At 36.8% G+C, this 18,357-nt stretch overlaps 1 protein-coding gene across 5 annotated transcripts in view; it reads right to left on the reverse strand.

Annotated features, from left to right (window-relative positions):
- Positions 1 to 18,357, reverse strand: part of ptprfb (protein tyrosine phosphatase receptor type Fb) — a 201,502-nt gene that overhangs the window by 85,550 nt on the left and 97,595 nt on the right. For all 5 annotated transcript variants that reach the window (XM_053227630.1, XM_053227633.1, XM_053227632.1 and 2 more), the window contains exons 5-6: positions 16,259 to 16,447; positions 10,638 to 10,748 (exon numbers count right to left, since the gene is read on the reverse strand). In XM_053227630.1, the coding sequence (XP_053083605.1) occupies positions 10,638 to 10,748; positions 16,259 to 16,447 (300 nt within the window). The remainder of the gene's footprint in view (positions 1 to 10,637; positions 10,749 to 16,258; positions 16,448 to 18,357) is intronic.

An 18,357-nucleotide genomic window follows, 5' to 3' on the forward strand; every position in this document is an offset into this window, starting at 1 on the left:
GAGTCGTTTCACGTTGCATGATGGGATAGTTAGTTCTTCATCTGGCTCTTTTAGCATACAATTTGTTCATAACACACGGCATGAAAAATCGAAAACCATGCCTTTAAAATAGTACCTCGGAATACAATCTGAGACTCTACAGACAGATAGTGAAGATTAGCGGAAAAGATGGAAGTACCTTTCAGGTAGATCAGATTAAGCAAGATGTCTTGCTAATGTTTAAACTAATTGAATGTGTGGGGTTTTTTTTGCCCTTTTGATTTTTGTCTAATCCAATCTGCAGGCTTTTTGAGGCTTTTTCCGATTACAGGGTGTCGATAGCGTGAGATCGTCGGCGTATGCTGCTGTTCGGGGCTATCTGGATTGCAGAGCTGGGAGAAAAGCCCGTGGGACACGCATTGTTCACCGAGGCCTTTTTTTCCTTCTCTTTGTGCAGCTCTGATATGCAGATAAGCTGACATTATAAAGAGGTTCCCATGGAGATGAAAAAAGAGGCCTGTTGACGTTGTGTGGAGACCGAAGAGAATAAGAGAGAGAGGAAGAATGGACTATCGGCACGGAGGCTGATCTGAATACTTTAAGGAAGGAAAGATGGCCTGGGATAAATGCGCTCTCTCTCACACGCTTTCAGCATGAAGGGGAAATCAAGGGTGAATAAAGAATCTCACAAGGGAGATGAGGGTTAAAGACGGTCCCTTAAAATACAATACAGAGTCCTATTGTGCTTCTATTCGTTTATTTTCTCTCTATTCAGCGTGTGCTGAGATTACTATCTTGTCCCTTTTATTCCGAAAGTAGCTTGCTTAATTATTTTCTTTAAAGGGAACAGAACCTGAGTGAGTGCTCCCCCTCGGTCTGGTTGAAACGCCGCAGCATGGCTGAATGGACTTTGTTGCATTAACGCACTTCTCCTGAGGTCTCCACGGAGAAACACTGTGGACGCTAATTGGTTTTTGCACCAGACCCCATGAAAATGGATTTTCAAATATTTCTTAATTTGGCCAGACAGTCACGATGGTCACGCCTGTTATCCAACCCGCCCCCGGCTCATTACGAGTCCACCTCGGAAAAAGGCGAAGTCTTGCCGTCTTGAGGTTCCCGCCAGCTCTTTGTTTCAATTAGACACGGGGCAGGATTTAAAAATTCGACAACAAAAGATAGTTACAAATGTGTCTTCAAGACAAACAGAAGAGACAGTGAAGGTGAAACTGGGTGGTAATGCCTGAGATATTTTTCAAAGCAATAACCGTGAATGATTTCGGTCTTCAGCGTGGCTCAGAGAATGGAGTCTTAATTAAAAAGAAGTGGTGGCACACTTTCTTTTTAATTAACCGCACTGAATGTCAACGCGTTTGCGTATTACAGCTTAATGACAGTGTGTATATGGGTGTTAGCAAGTGAGCAAGCAGAGGAGAGGAAATGAGGAACACTGCTAGCCAAAGTCAACTGCAGAAGAGAAGAAGCCAAGCATGCAATCTAAAGAAAGAGAAACAGGATGCTACACGCTATGCACGTCAAGCAAAACTACATCAATGGGACTTAGCATGCATTACAGGTCTTTTAACGATGGGCAGCAGGTAATGAGCTGTGATTAGCATGTGTACAGAAAGAAATGGAGGAGGCTTTAGAGTCATACAGGAGCTCATCAGACACCATATTCGCTCTGCATCGAGGAAGCCTACAAACAATATTATACTGCTATATTACATGTTATTGTTAGCATTAGCATTAACAGTGTAGAACTATCACATCAACTAGCGATTCTTCGATCCGATGTTGATGTCGCGAGTCTTTTTTCTTAAGTTGTTTCTTATTGCAGAGAAGTGACGCAGATCGTACACTCAATGAACAAAGAGCACTAAACTGTCAAACTGCACCTTCCCTTTTCACCGGAAACATCAAGCGTGTATCCTTTTTTACATTTAGTACACTTTTTCTCTCTTTCTTTCCATTTTTTTCCTATTTCTTCCTTCTTTTCTTTTCCCTTCTTTACTTTCTTTATTTCTTACTTTCTTTCTGTTGTTCTTCTATCTAACTATCCATCTATCTATCTATCCATCCATCCATCCTTTTTTCTTGATTCTTTTCCTTTCTTTATTTTTGTTTCTTATCAGTTTACTGTCCAGTCTTTCTTTTCCAATTTTCCTTTATCCTTCCCATTTTCCCTTCTTTCTTTCTTTTTCTTTCTTTCTTTCTTTCTTTCTTTCTTTCTTTCTTTCTTTCTTTCTTTTCCATTGTGTTTTTCTTTCATTGTCTTCCATTTTCTTTTTCACATTTCAAGTTTTCTTTTTTCTTTCTGTCTTTTCAATTCTTTCTTTCTTGCATATCCGTTTATTGTCCAGTCTATCTTTTCCAATTTTATCAAAATTCTTACTTTTTTTCCCCTCTTTCTTTCTTTCTTCTCTATTTTCTTTTTTATGTTTCCATTTTCCTTTTTTCTTTGTCTTTTCAATTCTTTCTTTCTTTCTTTCACATATAGCTGACGCTGTATCTCCGTAAGGAACTCAGACTGCACCTCTCCTTGTCTTTAGTTGTCGTTAGTGTGTATCTGTAGCAGAGTCTCATGAGCGTAGCGTATCTTTAAAGTGATTTATAGAACAAACTGGACCTTAAGGAACACTGCTGTACATTTAATTAGCTTTAATACTTTAATACTTTAAATCGCACGTATTCAACCTTTTCCTCATCAGACCTACTTGGCAGTTTTTTGAGAACTTGCCATAGCTAACAATGTGATATTGGGGGAAAGGAGGCGGAGCTTCCAGGGGTGTCAGTTAACATCGGCGAGTTCGAAACACCTACGCAAACTGTCAATCATTCCGGATGCACATGCTGATTGGCTCATACATTTGTATTAATAAAAAAAAAAAAGAAAGAAGAAGATCGATCTTTTGGCGTATTTTCCAGTGATAACTCGTAGCAGCGTAGTTTACGATGTTACAATTCGGAGCTCCTACGCAAAATTCGTGAAGTTCAGCGGATCTGTTCCCGTCGTTTAAATCGTTATTTTTTTCCATCTCTGCTCTAAAGGTACACGACACACCTTTCCAGGTAAAAGATAACAATAAAGGTATAAAAGATGTGGCCTTGACGATGCCACCTCAGAAACAAGGAACGGTACGGATCAGTACCCCTTTTTTTTTTTTGTTTTGAGAATGTATTCCCCAGAGAGGAATGGTTCCTGGTTCGGGATCTTGCTGGTTCTAGCATGGAACCGATTCTGCAGTGGAAAATACAGACTGGTTCTAGATTAAGCTCCGGTCCAACAGCCAAACTGGCAAATAAATGAATGTAAATATAACATAGATCTATTTAAAAAAAGCCTAATTTAAAAGCGTAAATGTGTTACAGCAGGCCATCTTAACGTCGACTCTTTTTTAAGAATGTGAAACATGACTTTGTGTCCTCGTTAGTGAACTCTTCACTCCTCACTCCTGCCTGTTCCAGTAAACAAAAGAAAGAAAACTAGAGCAGGCATAAAAGAGAAAGTAGCACACAGACAGGAGTTGGCTCGGGTTCATGCAGTTTTTTCGGAATAAATGAAATATTTACGACGGTGCACGCAGGACTGTGAGACGAACTGGCGAATTAGAAATAAAGAATTCGGTTCCATGAGAAAGGAAAGGGTTAAGAGTGAAAGAGACAAACCTTCACGCTGATCTGAGAGGTGTGTTTATGAGGAGATGGTGAAGTGGAAATGGAGACCAAAAAAAGAGAGTAAAAGACATTTGTGTGAACAGTGATCAATGCAGTGGAGACAGACGGACAACGACGAGACGTACAGCCGCGTCCAAAAGTCTGAGTGCAGTAACAACAATAAACAATAAACAACTGTTTACTTCCTGTTTATGGAATCTGAATATTGTGTACTAACCGTTCTGACACGATGTGTTTCACGCCACGTCGTCACGCCCCGATACAAAACCTTCACACGCATCCCACCTTCTGTCTTTCTTTCTCTTTCTTTCGCTTTCTTTCTTCCTTCCTCATCAGTTTCCATTTAATTAGCTTTAATACTTTCCATTTTTTTCCCTTTTCTTTCTTGCTTCCTCCATTCTTTAATTTTTCTTTCTTTCTTTTCCAATTTTCCTATTTCTTTCTTTCTTTCTTTCTTATCAGTTCTGTCTAGTTTTGCTTTCCTTTCCATTTTCATTCTTTCTTTCCATTTTTTCCTTTTCTTTCTTGCTTCTTCCATTCTTCAATTTTTCTTTCTTCCTTTTCCAATTTTCCTATTTCTTTCTTTCTTTCTTTCTTTCTTTCTTTCTTTCTTTCTTATCAGTTCTGTCTAGTATTGCTTTCCATTTTCTTTCAAATTTTTTTTCCTTTTCTTGCTTCTTTTCCATTCTTTACTTTTTCTTTCTTTCTTTCCATTTTTCTTGCTTCTTTTCTTTTCCATTTTCCCTCTATTTTCTTTCTTTTCTTCTCAATGTCTCCCTTCTTTCATTCTTCCTTTCTTTCTTATCAGTTTTCTGTCTAGATTTGCTTTCCTCTCTGTTTTCATTTTCTTTCAATTTTTGTCCTTTTCTTGCTTCTTTTCCATTCTGAACTTTTTCTTTCTCTCTTTTCCAATTTTCCTATTTCTTTCTTTCCATTTTTCCCTTTATTTTCTTTCTTTTTTTTCAATGTCACCCTTCTTTCATCCTTCCTTCCTTTCTTATCAGTTTTCTTACTTTCTGACATTCCTTTCCATTTTCTTTCTTTCTTTCTTTCTTTCTTAACTGTAGGTGATGCTATACCTTCTTAAACTGGAGAACTAATAATAATAATAATAATAATAATAATAATAATAATTCAGTATCCATGCATCTCTTACACTGCCACGTCTTTAGTACTCTTCTTTATTTAATATTATTAATAAAGTACAGTAAATTAGATGAAACGTGGTGGACTCAGACTTCTGGACCTGACTGTACACACAACAAACACACACCAAAACACCACATTTCTATAAACACGCCACAAATATATATATTTTAATTAGCTATGCATTTACTTAAAAATGTGTATATTTTAACGAGCAATACATTATGCAAATTCTCCACCTGTTAATAAAAAAATACATAAATACTTATCAAAAATGATCACTAACCACCATTAAATCACTAAGTAAAATATTTTTAGATTGTTATTTATTTTTAAATTCTGCAGCTCTGTTAGACTTCATAGTTCTAAATATTAATATCTAAAAATATTTATGCAAATATCGATAATTTTTTAGCAGGATTATGTTATGCAGTTTTTTTCTTTTTTTACTTATTCCAAAATTTTTTTTTAAATCTAAGCTTTGGTTTCTGGCCAAGACTTTTAATTTCTTTATTCCTTGCTAACATTGTCACATATTTTACATTCGAATGTTAAATTATTAACCATAAATAATAATAATAATGCAGATATTAGATTATGTAGAGAGACTGTTACACATGACAAACAGAGACAGACAGACGATTATAGACAATTATAATGTGTGTGTGTGTGTGTGTGTGTGTGTGTGTGTGTGTGTGAAAAGGAAAGGGTTAATAGTGAAAGGAGACCAACCTTCTCGCGGATCTGAGAGGTGAGTTTATGAGCAGATGGAGAGATGGAGGTTAAATTGATGAAGGCAAAAGTGAGAAACACAGAGTGAGAGAGAACGTGTGAATCGACAAATACAATGGAAACATCACACACACACACACACACCGATGTTAAGGTGTTTAAATTGTAACACTTTACACCATGCTGCTGTTGAATTCTGGACTGTGATTGGTCAGAAGGTGTAACAGCAGCTCTGACAGTGATGCAGCTGTAAGTCACAGGTTTATATTAATGCACTCGTTATCGTTTCTATAGCAACCGCTCACTCACAGCGACTTGTACAGCAAACGCTCCACATAAACAGATTTAAAAAATAGTTGATATGGTGAAATTTTCTGTAAGGAGATGTTTATTCAACATTTCTTAATGGAAGGAGTCTCCAGTGTCAGCACATTCCTTCTTTCTTTCTACCTTTCTTAATTTCTTTCTTCCTTCCTTCCACTGATTTCTTCCTTCCTTTTGTTTATATATATATATACTCTGCTATACTACTATACTGCTATACATATATACTGTATATATATACACATATACACACACGTTATATATATGTTTGCTGTTCTATAAGCGTATGTGCCGTGTATGTATAGTAGTATAATAGTATAGTAGTAAAGCAGTATAGTAGTATAGTAATGTAATAGTGTAGTAGTATAAATGTATAGAACTATGACAGTATAGCAGCATAGTAATACAGTATAGTGGTATAAAAGTATAGTAGTAAAGCAGTATAGTAGTATAGAACTATGACAGTATAGCAGTATAGCAGTATAGCAAGTATAGCAGTATAACTGTATAATAGTATAGCAGCAAAGCAGTATAGTACACAGTAGTGTAACAGCGGTATAAAAGTATAGTAGTATAGCAGTATAACTGTATAGTAGTATAGCAGTATAACTGTATAGTAGCACAGTAGTATAACTGTATAGTACTATAGTAGTATAGTAGTATAACTGTATAGTAGTATAGTAATGTAAGAGTATAGCGGTATAAAAGTATAGTAGTATAGCAGTATAGTAGTACAGTAGTATAGGAGTATAACTGTATAATAGTATAGTATTACAGTAATGTAAGAGTATAGCAGTATAAAAGTATAGTAGAATAGCAGTATAACTGTATAATGGTATAGTAGTAAAGCAGTATAGTAGTATAAAACTATGACAGTATAGCAGTATAGTAGTATAACTGTATAATAACATAGTAGCAAAGCAGTATATTACACAGTAGTATAGTAGTAAATCCGTATAGTAGTATAAAAGCATAGCAGTATAGTAGTATAACAGTATAGCAGTATAATAGTATAGTAGTATAGTAATGTAAGAGTATAGCAGTATAACAGTGTAGCTGTATAGTAGTATAAAGGTATAGTAGTAGAGTAGTATAGTAATGTAAGAGCATAGCGGTATGAAAGTATAGTAATACAGTAGTACAGCAGTATAGTAGTATAGTAGTAGAGTAGTATAGTAATGTAAGAGTATAGCGGTATGAAAGTATAGTAATACAGTAGTACAGTAGTATAGTAGTATAGTAATGTAAGAGTATAGCGGTATGAAAGTATAGTAATACAGTAGTACAGTAGTACAGCAGTATAGTAGTATAGTAGTATAACTGTATAGTAGTATAGTAATGTAAGAGTATAGCGGTATGAAAGTATAGTAATACAGTAGTACAGTAGTACAGCAGTATAGTAGTATAGTAGTATAACTGTATAGTAGTATAGTAATGTAAGAGTATAGCGGTATGAAAGTATAGTAATACAGTAGTACAGCAGTATAAGCAATAACATAACATTTATCCGTTAATCATTACACACCTCCCACATGGCTCAGGAGGCCTTGCCTTTGTGTTAAACACACCACTTTATTAAATGTTCTCACTCTCTCCCTCACACACACACACACACACACACACACAGACACACACACACGCACACAGACACACACACAGCACTGTATTTAAACGTGTGTTTACACGCAGCTTTGCTACACAAAGGCCACCCTGACAGAGTAACAGATGACAGATAATGACAGCTCTGAAAGAGAGAGTGTGTGTGAGTCAGGACACTCACACACACTCACACACTCACACACGCACACACACACGCGCGCGCACACACACACACACACACTTACACGCATGCACGCACACACACGCGCGCGGTGCAATAAATACATCAACGCTGAAGTGCACAGAAACACAAACAAGTGATGAAGGAACCAAAAAGCTGTAACTCAGGAACTACAACTAAATAAAGAAAAACAGAGAAACGCCTTGTTGTTGTTTCTGTGTTTGTGTGTGTGTGTGTGTGAGTGTGTGTGAGTGTGTGTGTGTGAGTGTGTGTGTGTGTTATATTTGTGTTGGTTTACTTCTATTACTTTTTGTAAAGCATCATCGCGCTCACTTTATTCTGAATAAGAAAAATGGACGTTATCATCTTTAGCATCTTTTCACTGCTGCTGCAATACAGTACAGTACAGAAAATAAAATATTATACATTATAAAACATATAAATATTTATAAATTTAAAATCTAATCAAAGTAAAAAGCAAACAAACAAACAAAAAACTGTAATTACAGTGTGTGAAGTATGTTAAACACGATCCCTTCACTGCGCTGCATTACACTAAGAAATGGGCGTATAGTAAACATTATTCTAACTTTTTTAAATATAAATTTAAACGTTTATTAATTACTATAGAATCTTAAATATTGTTTATAAATGATTCTTTTGTTTAATAAAAATATTATAGCTATTTTATAATATTATAAATCAATAAAGTAAAAAAAACAACAAAAACAAATAAAAAAGGTAAATATGGCGTGTGAAGTACGTGAAACACATCACTTGTATATAAATTAAATTTTTTATAACATTTTATACACCATTTTAACGGTTTATAGATCTATTTTTGTTTTAATAACAGTATTTTTTTATAAAGTATTATAAGTTCTTTCTTTCTTTTTTTTTTAAATTAAAACTATAAACGTGTACAGTAGACGTGGCGGTGGTTGCGGTTGCGGTTTGCTCGGGAGCGGCGATGTTTCGCGTGAGAACCCGAGGGCCGGAGGAGGTGTGGTGTCACTCACTCAGCGCTGTTATTACCTGCATGGAAAAGCTCGCAGGATTCCACACCCACAACACCACAACTCTCAGTGTCGCGCTTAACACACACACACACACACACACACACACACACACACACGCACACACACGCACACACATTCACTCTCCTCATTATTACACTGTTAAACCCCTGTTAAATGCCGCAGGTGGCTCTGTTTACTCTCTGTGGCGTGTTCGATCTGTCACAACCCTTCCGTGTGACGCCCAGGCAAATATGTGTGTGTGTGTGTGTGTGTGTGTGTGTGTGTGTATGTGTGTGTGTGTGTGTGTGTGTGTGTGTGTGTTTGTTATTTAAACAAGCCTCATGTTGCTATGGCTAAAATGACAGTAACGATTATTTTGCTCCGTTTTAAAATCAACAATTCAAGTGAATAAACAGTAAAGAAGGAATGTAGAAGGAAGGGAAAAGAAAGAAAGAAAGAAATGGAAGGGTGAAAGGAAAGGAAGGAAGGAAGGGAAAGGAAAGAAAGAAAGAAATGGAAGGGTGAAAGGAAAGGAAGGAAGGAAGGAAGGGAAAGGAAAGAAAGAAAGAAAGAAATGGAAGGGTGAAAGGAAAGGAAAGGAAAAGAAAGAAAGAAGGAAGGACGGAAGGGAAAAAAAGAAAGAAAGAAAGAAATGGAAAGGTGAAAGGAAAGGAAAAGAAGGGAGGAAGGAATGGAAAAGAAGGAAGAAAGAAAGAAAGAAAGAAAGAAAGAAAGAAAGAAATGGAAGGGTGAAAGGAAAAGAAGGAAGGAAGGAATGGAAAAGAAGAAAGAAAGAAAGAAAGAAAGAAAGAAAGAAATGGAAGGGTGAAAGGAAAGGAAAGGAAAAGAAAGAAAGAAAGAAAGAAAAAGAAAGAAAGAAAGAAAGAAAGAAAGAGAAAAAGAAAGAAAGATATTTTAATCGGGTTATGTGGAGAATGTGAATCTGTAGTCGTGTGAATGAGCTGTAATTGAGTTCTGGACTGTGATTGGTCAGAAGCAGCTCTGACAGCGAACGCGCCAAATAAACGGATTAAAAACTCACTGAAATGGTGAAGTAACGGAAGGAGTCTCCAGTGTTTAAGTTTTCAGACGCATTCAGGACAGAGGAGTTTCTCTGTAATGACAAGTGCCGTTATGGGAAAACAATTATATTGCATTTTTATTCGATTATTAAAGAATATTTAATATTTAACGTTTTAAACACGTGCTATACGTGTTGCAGCAGATTATTTTATTTGAGATTTCGAAAAAAAATCTGTGAATCCTGACAGGTGAAATGTCTTCACCCCGCTAACGTTAGTCACGGCAGCACGGCTAATATAAAAAATTATATTAAAACTGATTTTTAACTATATTTCAGTTTAAATAATTCGCTAAAATCCTCTAATTCTAAAACTTGAAGCTGTTTCGTGGAAACGTTTTCAAACACATCAGGCGAATTTTATTTTATTGCTGTCGACCTTCTCCTGCTCTTTCTAACTCGATTCCCTCACTCGATTTGGCTCACCTCAGCTCGACCTCGCCGCCTGAGTCACGAGGACGATGGAAGTGCCGAGTTTATAGACACAAGGTTGTGCCATGGGGTAACCAAAACAAGATTACACACACACACACACACACACAAAACAAAAAAAACCACACGAAGGTGCGCAGGTGCGGAAGCTGCGCTCAATAACAACGATGTTTTGACGGAGGAAGCACCTGTGTGGCCAAACGGACAAAAGAGTCAGGCTGAATTATTCTGTGGGTGTGGCTGAGACAGTTACAGTCAGAAAGGTGTGTGTGTGTGTGTGTGTGTGTGTGTGTGTGTGTGTGAGAGAGATGTGTCTATAGGGAAGACAATGCTGGTGTCTGAACACTGAAAGGACGTCCTTGCTTGGAAAAAAAACTCTACATACATACATACATACATACACATGCACACACACACACACACACACACACACACACACAAACACAGAGAAAAGAGTGTGTGTTACCTCGGACGTAGAGGTTGGCGGGGGCGGAGTAACGCGTCCCGGCGCTGTTCGTCGCCACACACTCGTATTTTCCCTGGTCCGACTCTTCACTGTTCTCAATCTGCAGAGCTCCTGAGGACACACACACACACACACACACACACACACACACACACACACACAGTCTATATAAAGCAGGCATTTCAAAATAATAATATTTCAGTGTACGTTTCTGTCCGTCTCTATCATGTGTATCAATACACCTGAATTCTGATTGGTCCAAAAGTGACAGCGCAGGTTTATATTAATGCGCTCGTGTTATCAATATGTCATCGTTTCTATAGTAACAGCTCATTCACGGTTACAAAAAACAACGTGTCATCATTGATATGGTGAAGTTTTCTTCATTTAAGGATCAGTGTCAGCGCTTTATATCTTCAGGACAGAGGAGCTCCACCCGTTCTGGAGGGTTCTTCACTCTCTTGTAATCCTCAGTTATAGTGTTCTATACAGAACCGCAGCTGGAGAAACCTCAAGGTCAAGTGTGGAGATGCAACCTGAAGTTCAAACATGACAAACATGATGTCTCTAGCTCAAAGTTCCGGAGATAAACCTGAACCTAGTCTGTTGACTAATTACAGCCTGGTCATGGCAAAACATCCCGAAGGTCACGGAGTGTGAGAGTCAAAGCAGGAAGTAACGTGAGAAGGTCTCACTAAGGCCTGCTTTCCAATATATTCATCCAACATAAGGAACTACAGAAGAACCTGAGATACGCTTTCTAGAAGGGAACCTAGAGTTATTAATGTCCCATGTATGTTCATCATATATGTGTATATATAAACGTTGGGGGAAAAAAACCTTCCATCCTCAAGTGGAGTCGAGTTTCTTTTTTTCTTCTCCCGAGTTTCTTTTTTCCCTTCACAGCACAACTGCATCTCAGTTCCGTCAGCAAACAATCCCTCTTATACATTCCAGAGTATTTATGGTCCGTTTTTCGACTTAAAAAAATGTCCACTCAGGTGTTCGCATGGCGCTGATCTTGCAGTTTGTCCACAAATCAGCATATTTGCGTGTGGGAGTCACTGAGGGGAAAAGCTGGCGCTACGCTGATGTCAGAACCCAGGCCAATTATCTCACACCTCACCACTTTACAGACAAGACGCCTGCAAAATATCTTTCTGTCCTTTTTTCCTCTCCTGCTAATTCAGCTGCGAATCACAACACGGGTTTATATCAATGCGCTCGTTCTAATACGTTAACGTTTATATCGTAAGAGCATCTCACACCTTCACATGGACTTCGTTCACACGGTGAAGTTTTCTGTAACTCTTTACTTCTGTTCATTTAGTTAACCTCTGTGGAAGGAGTCTCCAGTGTCAGCGCTTTGTGACAGTCAGAAGTAAAGAGTTGTTCTCGGTTCTGATTTTTTTTTGACTTATTAACGACTGTTTATAGCTGCTATAACGTAACTGAGAACAGGAACAAACTTTTAAATATAACTATAAATGGATAAAAACGTGTCATGTGACGCATTGTTTTTTTAATAAACAAAAAAACTGTAATCGTTAGAGAACTGCTGCGGTGTAAAAGGAATAAAACATTTCTGGATGTGCGGCGTGATGGGGACAGTAACTCCACATCACCCCACCTTGCTGTTGATTGTTTTCCTATAACAGCGTGACACAGAGAGATTTATTAGCCTGGTCTTCTTCTTTTGCTCTATTTTGTAACGTTGCTCTGATTGACGAGGAGAAAGAAAAGTTCGTGAACTCATGATTTGAATTTAGCGAACTGACGTAAACGCGACTTGACAGGAAGCATTAGTGACCTTTTTTGGACTATCTATCTATTTCTAATGCCTAGCTGTCTATAAAATAAAAATATAATAAAATCAGGAACCGTGACACATCCTCGGGCGTTTAATTACGATATCAGAATTTAATATTAGCACAAGCTCAGATCAAACCGCTGTGCAAGAATGAAAGTCGTTTGTTACAGCCACGTCAACACACACTCAGGAGAGTGTGAGAAAAAAAAAAGGTTTAAAAAAGTCGTCGCTGGTGTTTCGTGGTGTTCGCCGTCCTGACGAGTGACAAATTATTAATCAATCCCCAGATTGCTCTGCGCTGATTGCCTTTCGCCAAACAGCGTGTTTGGCTCGAGTGGCTGTAATGCACAGGGGAAATGAAATAAAGAACAATACGGATTCAATCCGCCAGCCTTCGGCCCTGACCTTTCTGAAGGTTTGTTAAATATAATAACACGCAGTAACCGACGGCATCATGAGTGGCTTACACTCGACCCCAATTAACCTTTATAATTGCACTATAATTGCTTGGAAGTAGTTCGTTATTTATTGAATGCGTACAGACGTGCGCAAACTCTGCGAGAACGAGTCGTACACTTCATACAAGACAAAATCTTGTAAGGCTGCTTTCACAGAACACCGTTACCATAACGACGTTCTTCCCAATACTAATGTATTATTGTTTTTAGTTACACTGCAATGTTGGTATCTAGGCGATGGAATATTTGCGATTCTCCTCAAGACTTTTTCCTCCGACACGTCGTCCTCCGTGTTTGTTGTTCTCACGTGCTCGCGCCCCACCCCACCCCACAATCTGCGTCCTGATTGGTCGCCCTTGAAGTCACTCTGAGATTTTATAAAAAGTTCTCCACTATCTTTTTGGTTTTTACAAAATACAGAACATTTCTCCATACACACAGGACACAAAAAAAATGATCAGGTGACGCAAATTATCCAATTTGCAAAGAACTAGCAATTAATTTGTTCGCCAATAAACCTTTTTTAACTTAAGGAAGTTGCAATGCAACAAAAAAAACAGTAATAGAGACAAAATTTAAAAGCGATTCACATTGACTTAGGCTCGTAGTGATGTAGTGGTGGTTGAGAAAAAAGCACCATATGAGACGTGAATGGCTCGTGGTGAGGACACAGGAAGTGGACGCATGCTGATCACGTTGAAATGGCTGTGAATATGGCTGCGATGATTTTTCGGGAGGTTTTGGATGAGATGATTTCATTCCTATGTGATTGATGTGTGTTTATACAAAATGACATCGCATTAAGTATAACTCCTCCATGGGATGACATTTATGAAGTGTTTATCTGTGTGAAAAATCCTTCTGCTCAACTGTCCTAATGTTTGAGTTTCACTTGTAGGGGGTTATTTCATTAAATGAGATCATCGCTCTGACCTGGGGCGACGTTTACTTTTTTTTTTTTTCCCACCAAGAATAAAAATAAACACACGAGCACCGGGACTCGCACGCACATGCAAATCAGACGCTGTCTAACTGCAGGTCGAACACTTCAACACATCTCACTGTGTTTATCTCACTGACACAGTAAAAACGCTTTTACTTATTTTTTTAACCAAATCAGAAACAAATAAAAAAAACCCACAAAACGGTGCAGGATTAAAAGTTTGACCAAAAATACAGTTTCTACACCATATTTTTGTCCTTTGCTTTTTTTTATTTATCCGTTTAATCACTAATCCTGCACTCACGCTAGCAGGGTTGTCATTTGTGGGCGTGGCCTGTCAAGATAATAACAAATATAAGCGCCCAAATCATATCCTATGCAGGTTCGTGTACAGCTCGAACACATCGACTTTGTTTGAAATACTTTGTTTGAAATACTGTAATAAAACTCATGAACGATGAATTCATGACTGAATTCAAAGTATTGAATATTCTTCAATTTATAGAAGTTTTTTTTTTTTTAAAAAAAGAAAACAAAAATCTTGTCTGGTAAAGATAAGAAACGTTAGAAACCACTGAGAAGCTCTGAGGAATTTGCAATCGTCAATAATTCGAGTTTGTTGTTTTGCTGTGTTAAAGCTAATAACTAATCATTTGTACAAAAAAATATATATATATATGAATTTATTTGGGCTAAAATGAATAATAATATAAATACTACTGTAATAAATTTCACCAAATTATTGCAAGTTGTATTTTGAAAATTGTATGGTTTTCTCAAAGGTGAAAAGTTTCTATCATAAGATCTTAAAAATCACAGAATTGTCAGTTATCACGTGAAGAGTTTAAAGAAGCGATAAATAAAACCAGTCTTCGTTAACAGACATTTTCACAACAGTGATCTTTTTTTTTTGTGATTCAGATCGCCGTATTTTTCCGAACCATGTGATCGACAGAGTGAGCGGATGAAGGTGAAGATGAAAAGACACGGAGGAGTGAGGAAACACGTAGACAACGTTTTCACACATTCATCATCCGGCTGTCTGCTGTCTTACCTCGGATCGGTGAGCCGCCTGGGCGAAAGGAACGAAACGCAAAACAAGATCAGAGACAGAAACGTTAGAGAAGAAAGAGAGAGAAGAGAAATGAAGAGAATCAAAAGAAATCAAACGTAGGAATTGTTTTTATCAAATATAGAAAGTAGCAGAGCTCGTAAAACAGACTGACAGGAAAACATGCCCCGCCCACTCACCCCGCAGTCTGTCTGACGTAAACAATTTCTATTGTTTGTTTTGACATAAACAATTTCTATTGTTTGTTTTGACGTAAACAAATTCTATTGTTTGTTTTGATGTAAACAGTTTCTACTGTTTGTTTTGACGTAAACAATTACTATTGTTTGCTTGTTTTGACAAACAAATTCTATTGTTTGTTTGTTCTGATGTAAAATCAATTCTACTGTTTGACTGTTTCGACATAAATTCTATTGTTTGTTTTGACATAAACAGTTTCTACTGTTTGTTTTGACGTTTGTTTTTACTATTGTTTGCTTGTTTTGACAAACAAATTGTATTGTTCGTTTTGATGTAAATAATTTCTATTGTTTGCTCGTTTTGACAAACAAATTCTATTGTTTGTTTTGACGTAAACAAATTCTATTGTTTGTTTTGATGTAAACAGTTTCTACTGTTTGTTTTGACGTAAACAATTACTATTGTTTGCTTGTTTTGACAAACAAATTCTATTGTTTGTTCTGATGTAAAATAAATTCTACTGTTTGACTGTTTCGACATAAACAGTTTCTACTGTTGTCTGATGTAAACAAATTCTATTATTTCATAAAAAAACATATTGTTGTTTAATCGCTTGATGTAAACAATTTCCGTTGTCTCACTGTTTGATCTAAACAATTTCAACAGTGATTGATTAACATTAATAATTTCTATTGTTTTGTAGATTGACTTAGAGTTTTTGTTTGATTGTTTCGACAAACAAAATACGTGTATTTTCTGCTCAATTTGTTTTTCTTTTTTCTATTTTTATTGCTATTTATATAAAACCTTCTTCCATTTCAATGTTTTGTCAAAATTGTAACAGCAATTTTGACAATTCTGAATTGAATTGAATCAATTTGAATCGAATTGTTCGAGTTGTTGTCGTGGCAACAAAGTAACCCCGCCCCCACCGTTTCCACTAGCTACTCAAGTCACTGCTAAGAGCTAAGAGCTACTGATGTCGTCCATCCGGGGCAAATACAACTGAAAGATTTTTGTGAAACAATATTATAAGAAATATATAAATAATATGAAACGTACGACTTAAGAAATTTGTTAATCTTGTACATAAAGGGAATTTAATTTTTCACTAATTTAACGGTATGAACTGCGCCGTCACACGGTTTTAACTGATACCTGAGCGAAGCTGCTTTATCCGTCCGTTGCTGCTGTTGATGTCGACGGGAAGGAAGTCCTTAAACCAGGAAATTTCCGGATCGGGGTTCCCGCTAGCGGCACAGAGCATGGTAGCGGTCCGTGTTCGCTCCACCACTTTGAGCTGAGGACCCATATCGATGCTCGGGAAACCGGGAGGAATCTGATTCTCTGAAAACACACAACACACACATGTTCAGAAAAGCTATCCAGGTATACAAAAATCTAGACAGATTTTTTAAAAAAATTCTACAAATAAAGCTTTAAAAAAGGCTTGTGCATCAACAATTATCCACAAATCAAGTTCAATCAAAAAAAAAAAATTAAAAATGTATTTAAAAATAACAAGAACAAGACGAAATATTGGAAATGCAAAATATTCAGTAAAATAATACATATATTTTGTAAATTAGATCAAATAAAAATTCACTACATTGGAGATGTTTACACTTGCAAAGATGTGTCTTAGTTTTGCAGTGAATAAAAACAAATAAAACAGACAAAAATATAATTAATATAAAATATAATTAGAAAAAATTAAAATTCTAAAAATGAAAAAAAAAAATGATAGTTTAAATTAAAGTTTAGATTTTAAAAATTAAGTGTAAACCACCAAATAATTTTAACCTAAAAAGATATTTTGATCAACATATATTTCAAATATTTTCTGCTTGAAGATATAAATACAATTTCAAAAAGCAAAAAATGTTTTGTTTCTAAATGGCCATTTTAGATATGTCGAATATTCTCCGTTTTATTTTTTATAGACGTTCTAACGTATTAACGGGAATTTTTTTCTTTTTTTGCTCAGCAGATATAAAACAAAGACTTCAGGAGCGCCTGAGTATCTCGGCTGTGAAAGGCACACTGTGTATTTTTTTTCCTGGAAAAACGTTGCATGATGTTTTTCACTGTGCGTCATGTGTAAGTGCTGAAACTCTAACGCTTTTTACTTCGGGCCACTTAACCTCGACGCGCTCCAGCAGAGTGAACGCTCGGTGTTGTCCTTCTTTCTCATCCTTGAGAGAGAGAGAAATTAATTCAAGTGCTTGAGGCTTAAAAACATTGATTTGAACCTTATTACGACACACAAACTATAAACAGCAACATTTTGGACACTTGTAGAGAACGTCGATCGGTAATCTCATACAAGTGCGTGTTGTCTGTAAGTGTTTAAAGCTGTAATTGAACGAAGGCTCGTGAGGGAGTAATTAATCACGTTATGAGTTGTACTGTTAGCATGTGTTAGCTCTAGCATCGGCGCAGGTCTGGGTGGAAATAAGCTTAGCGGGTGCACAATAACGATACGCCTCATTAAGCCGCTGGAGACGCGTCGGGTTGCTACGTGTTTACGTTTGAAAGCCCAGAGGACACACTGTTCTCTAACAAGCACAGCACTCGCACCGTGTGAAAGTGTGTGTGGACTTTCTTTATTTATTCTGTGGAGAAATGTTATATTTCAGGTTTTAAGGCCGTCAGGTGACGGACTCTCATGAAAGCTTTATTAACAGCATACAGGGCGGCTTAAGAGTCAGAAATAAGACATGACGGAGTGGTATGATGAGGCGGAGTCACTGTTTCCATCCCGAAGTCGATTATTTTCCAACAACAGCACGTCTCCGAGTGTTTTATTCCTCTTACACCGCAGCAATTTGCCAACGATTACAACTGATTATTCGTTTAGAGTTACACATTTAATGCTGTGGAACGTCCATGAAACACGTCAGTTCCTGTTCTCATGTATGTTATAGCAGCTAGAAACAGTCGTTCCCTCACCAGCCTCTCTCTTCATCTCTCTCTTAAATTTAATAAGACAAAAAAAATAAATAAAAAACGCTCGTCATGTTACCGAGAAACCACAAAAGAGCGTAAACTCTTCCGTCCTGAAGATTGAGACTTTCACAGATTTTACTTTTTTTGATGGATTGTAGCGTAAAAGTCATTTCTTTCTGTCTGAATCCGTGCTGTTTGTTTTTTTTTTTTTACTTATTATTATATATTTATATATAAAAACAAGAAGACAATAATAAGGGAACACAGTCAGCCAATCAGAGACGATAAACGAGAAATAAAACACTCTG

The sequence above is a fragment of the Pangasianodon hypophthalmus genome, chromosome 21, assembly GCF_027358585.1.
Source record: "Pangasianodon hypophthalmus isolate fPanHyp1 chromosome 21, fPanHyp1.pri, whole genome shotgun sequence".
In the NCBI taxonomy this organism is placed as follows: Eukaryota; Metazoa; Chordata; class Actinopteri; order Siluriformes; family Pangasiidae; genus Pangasianodon; species Pangasianodon hypophthalmus.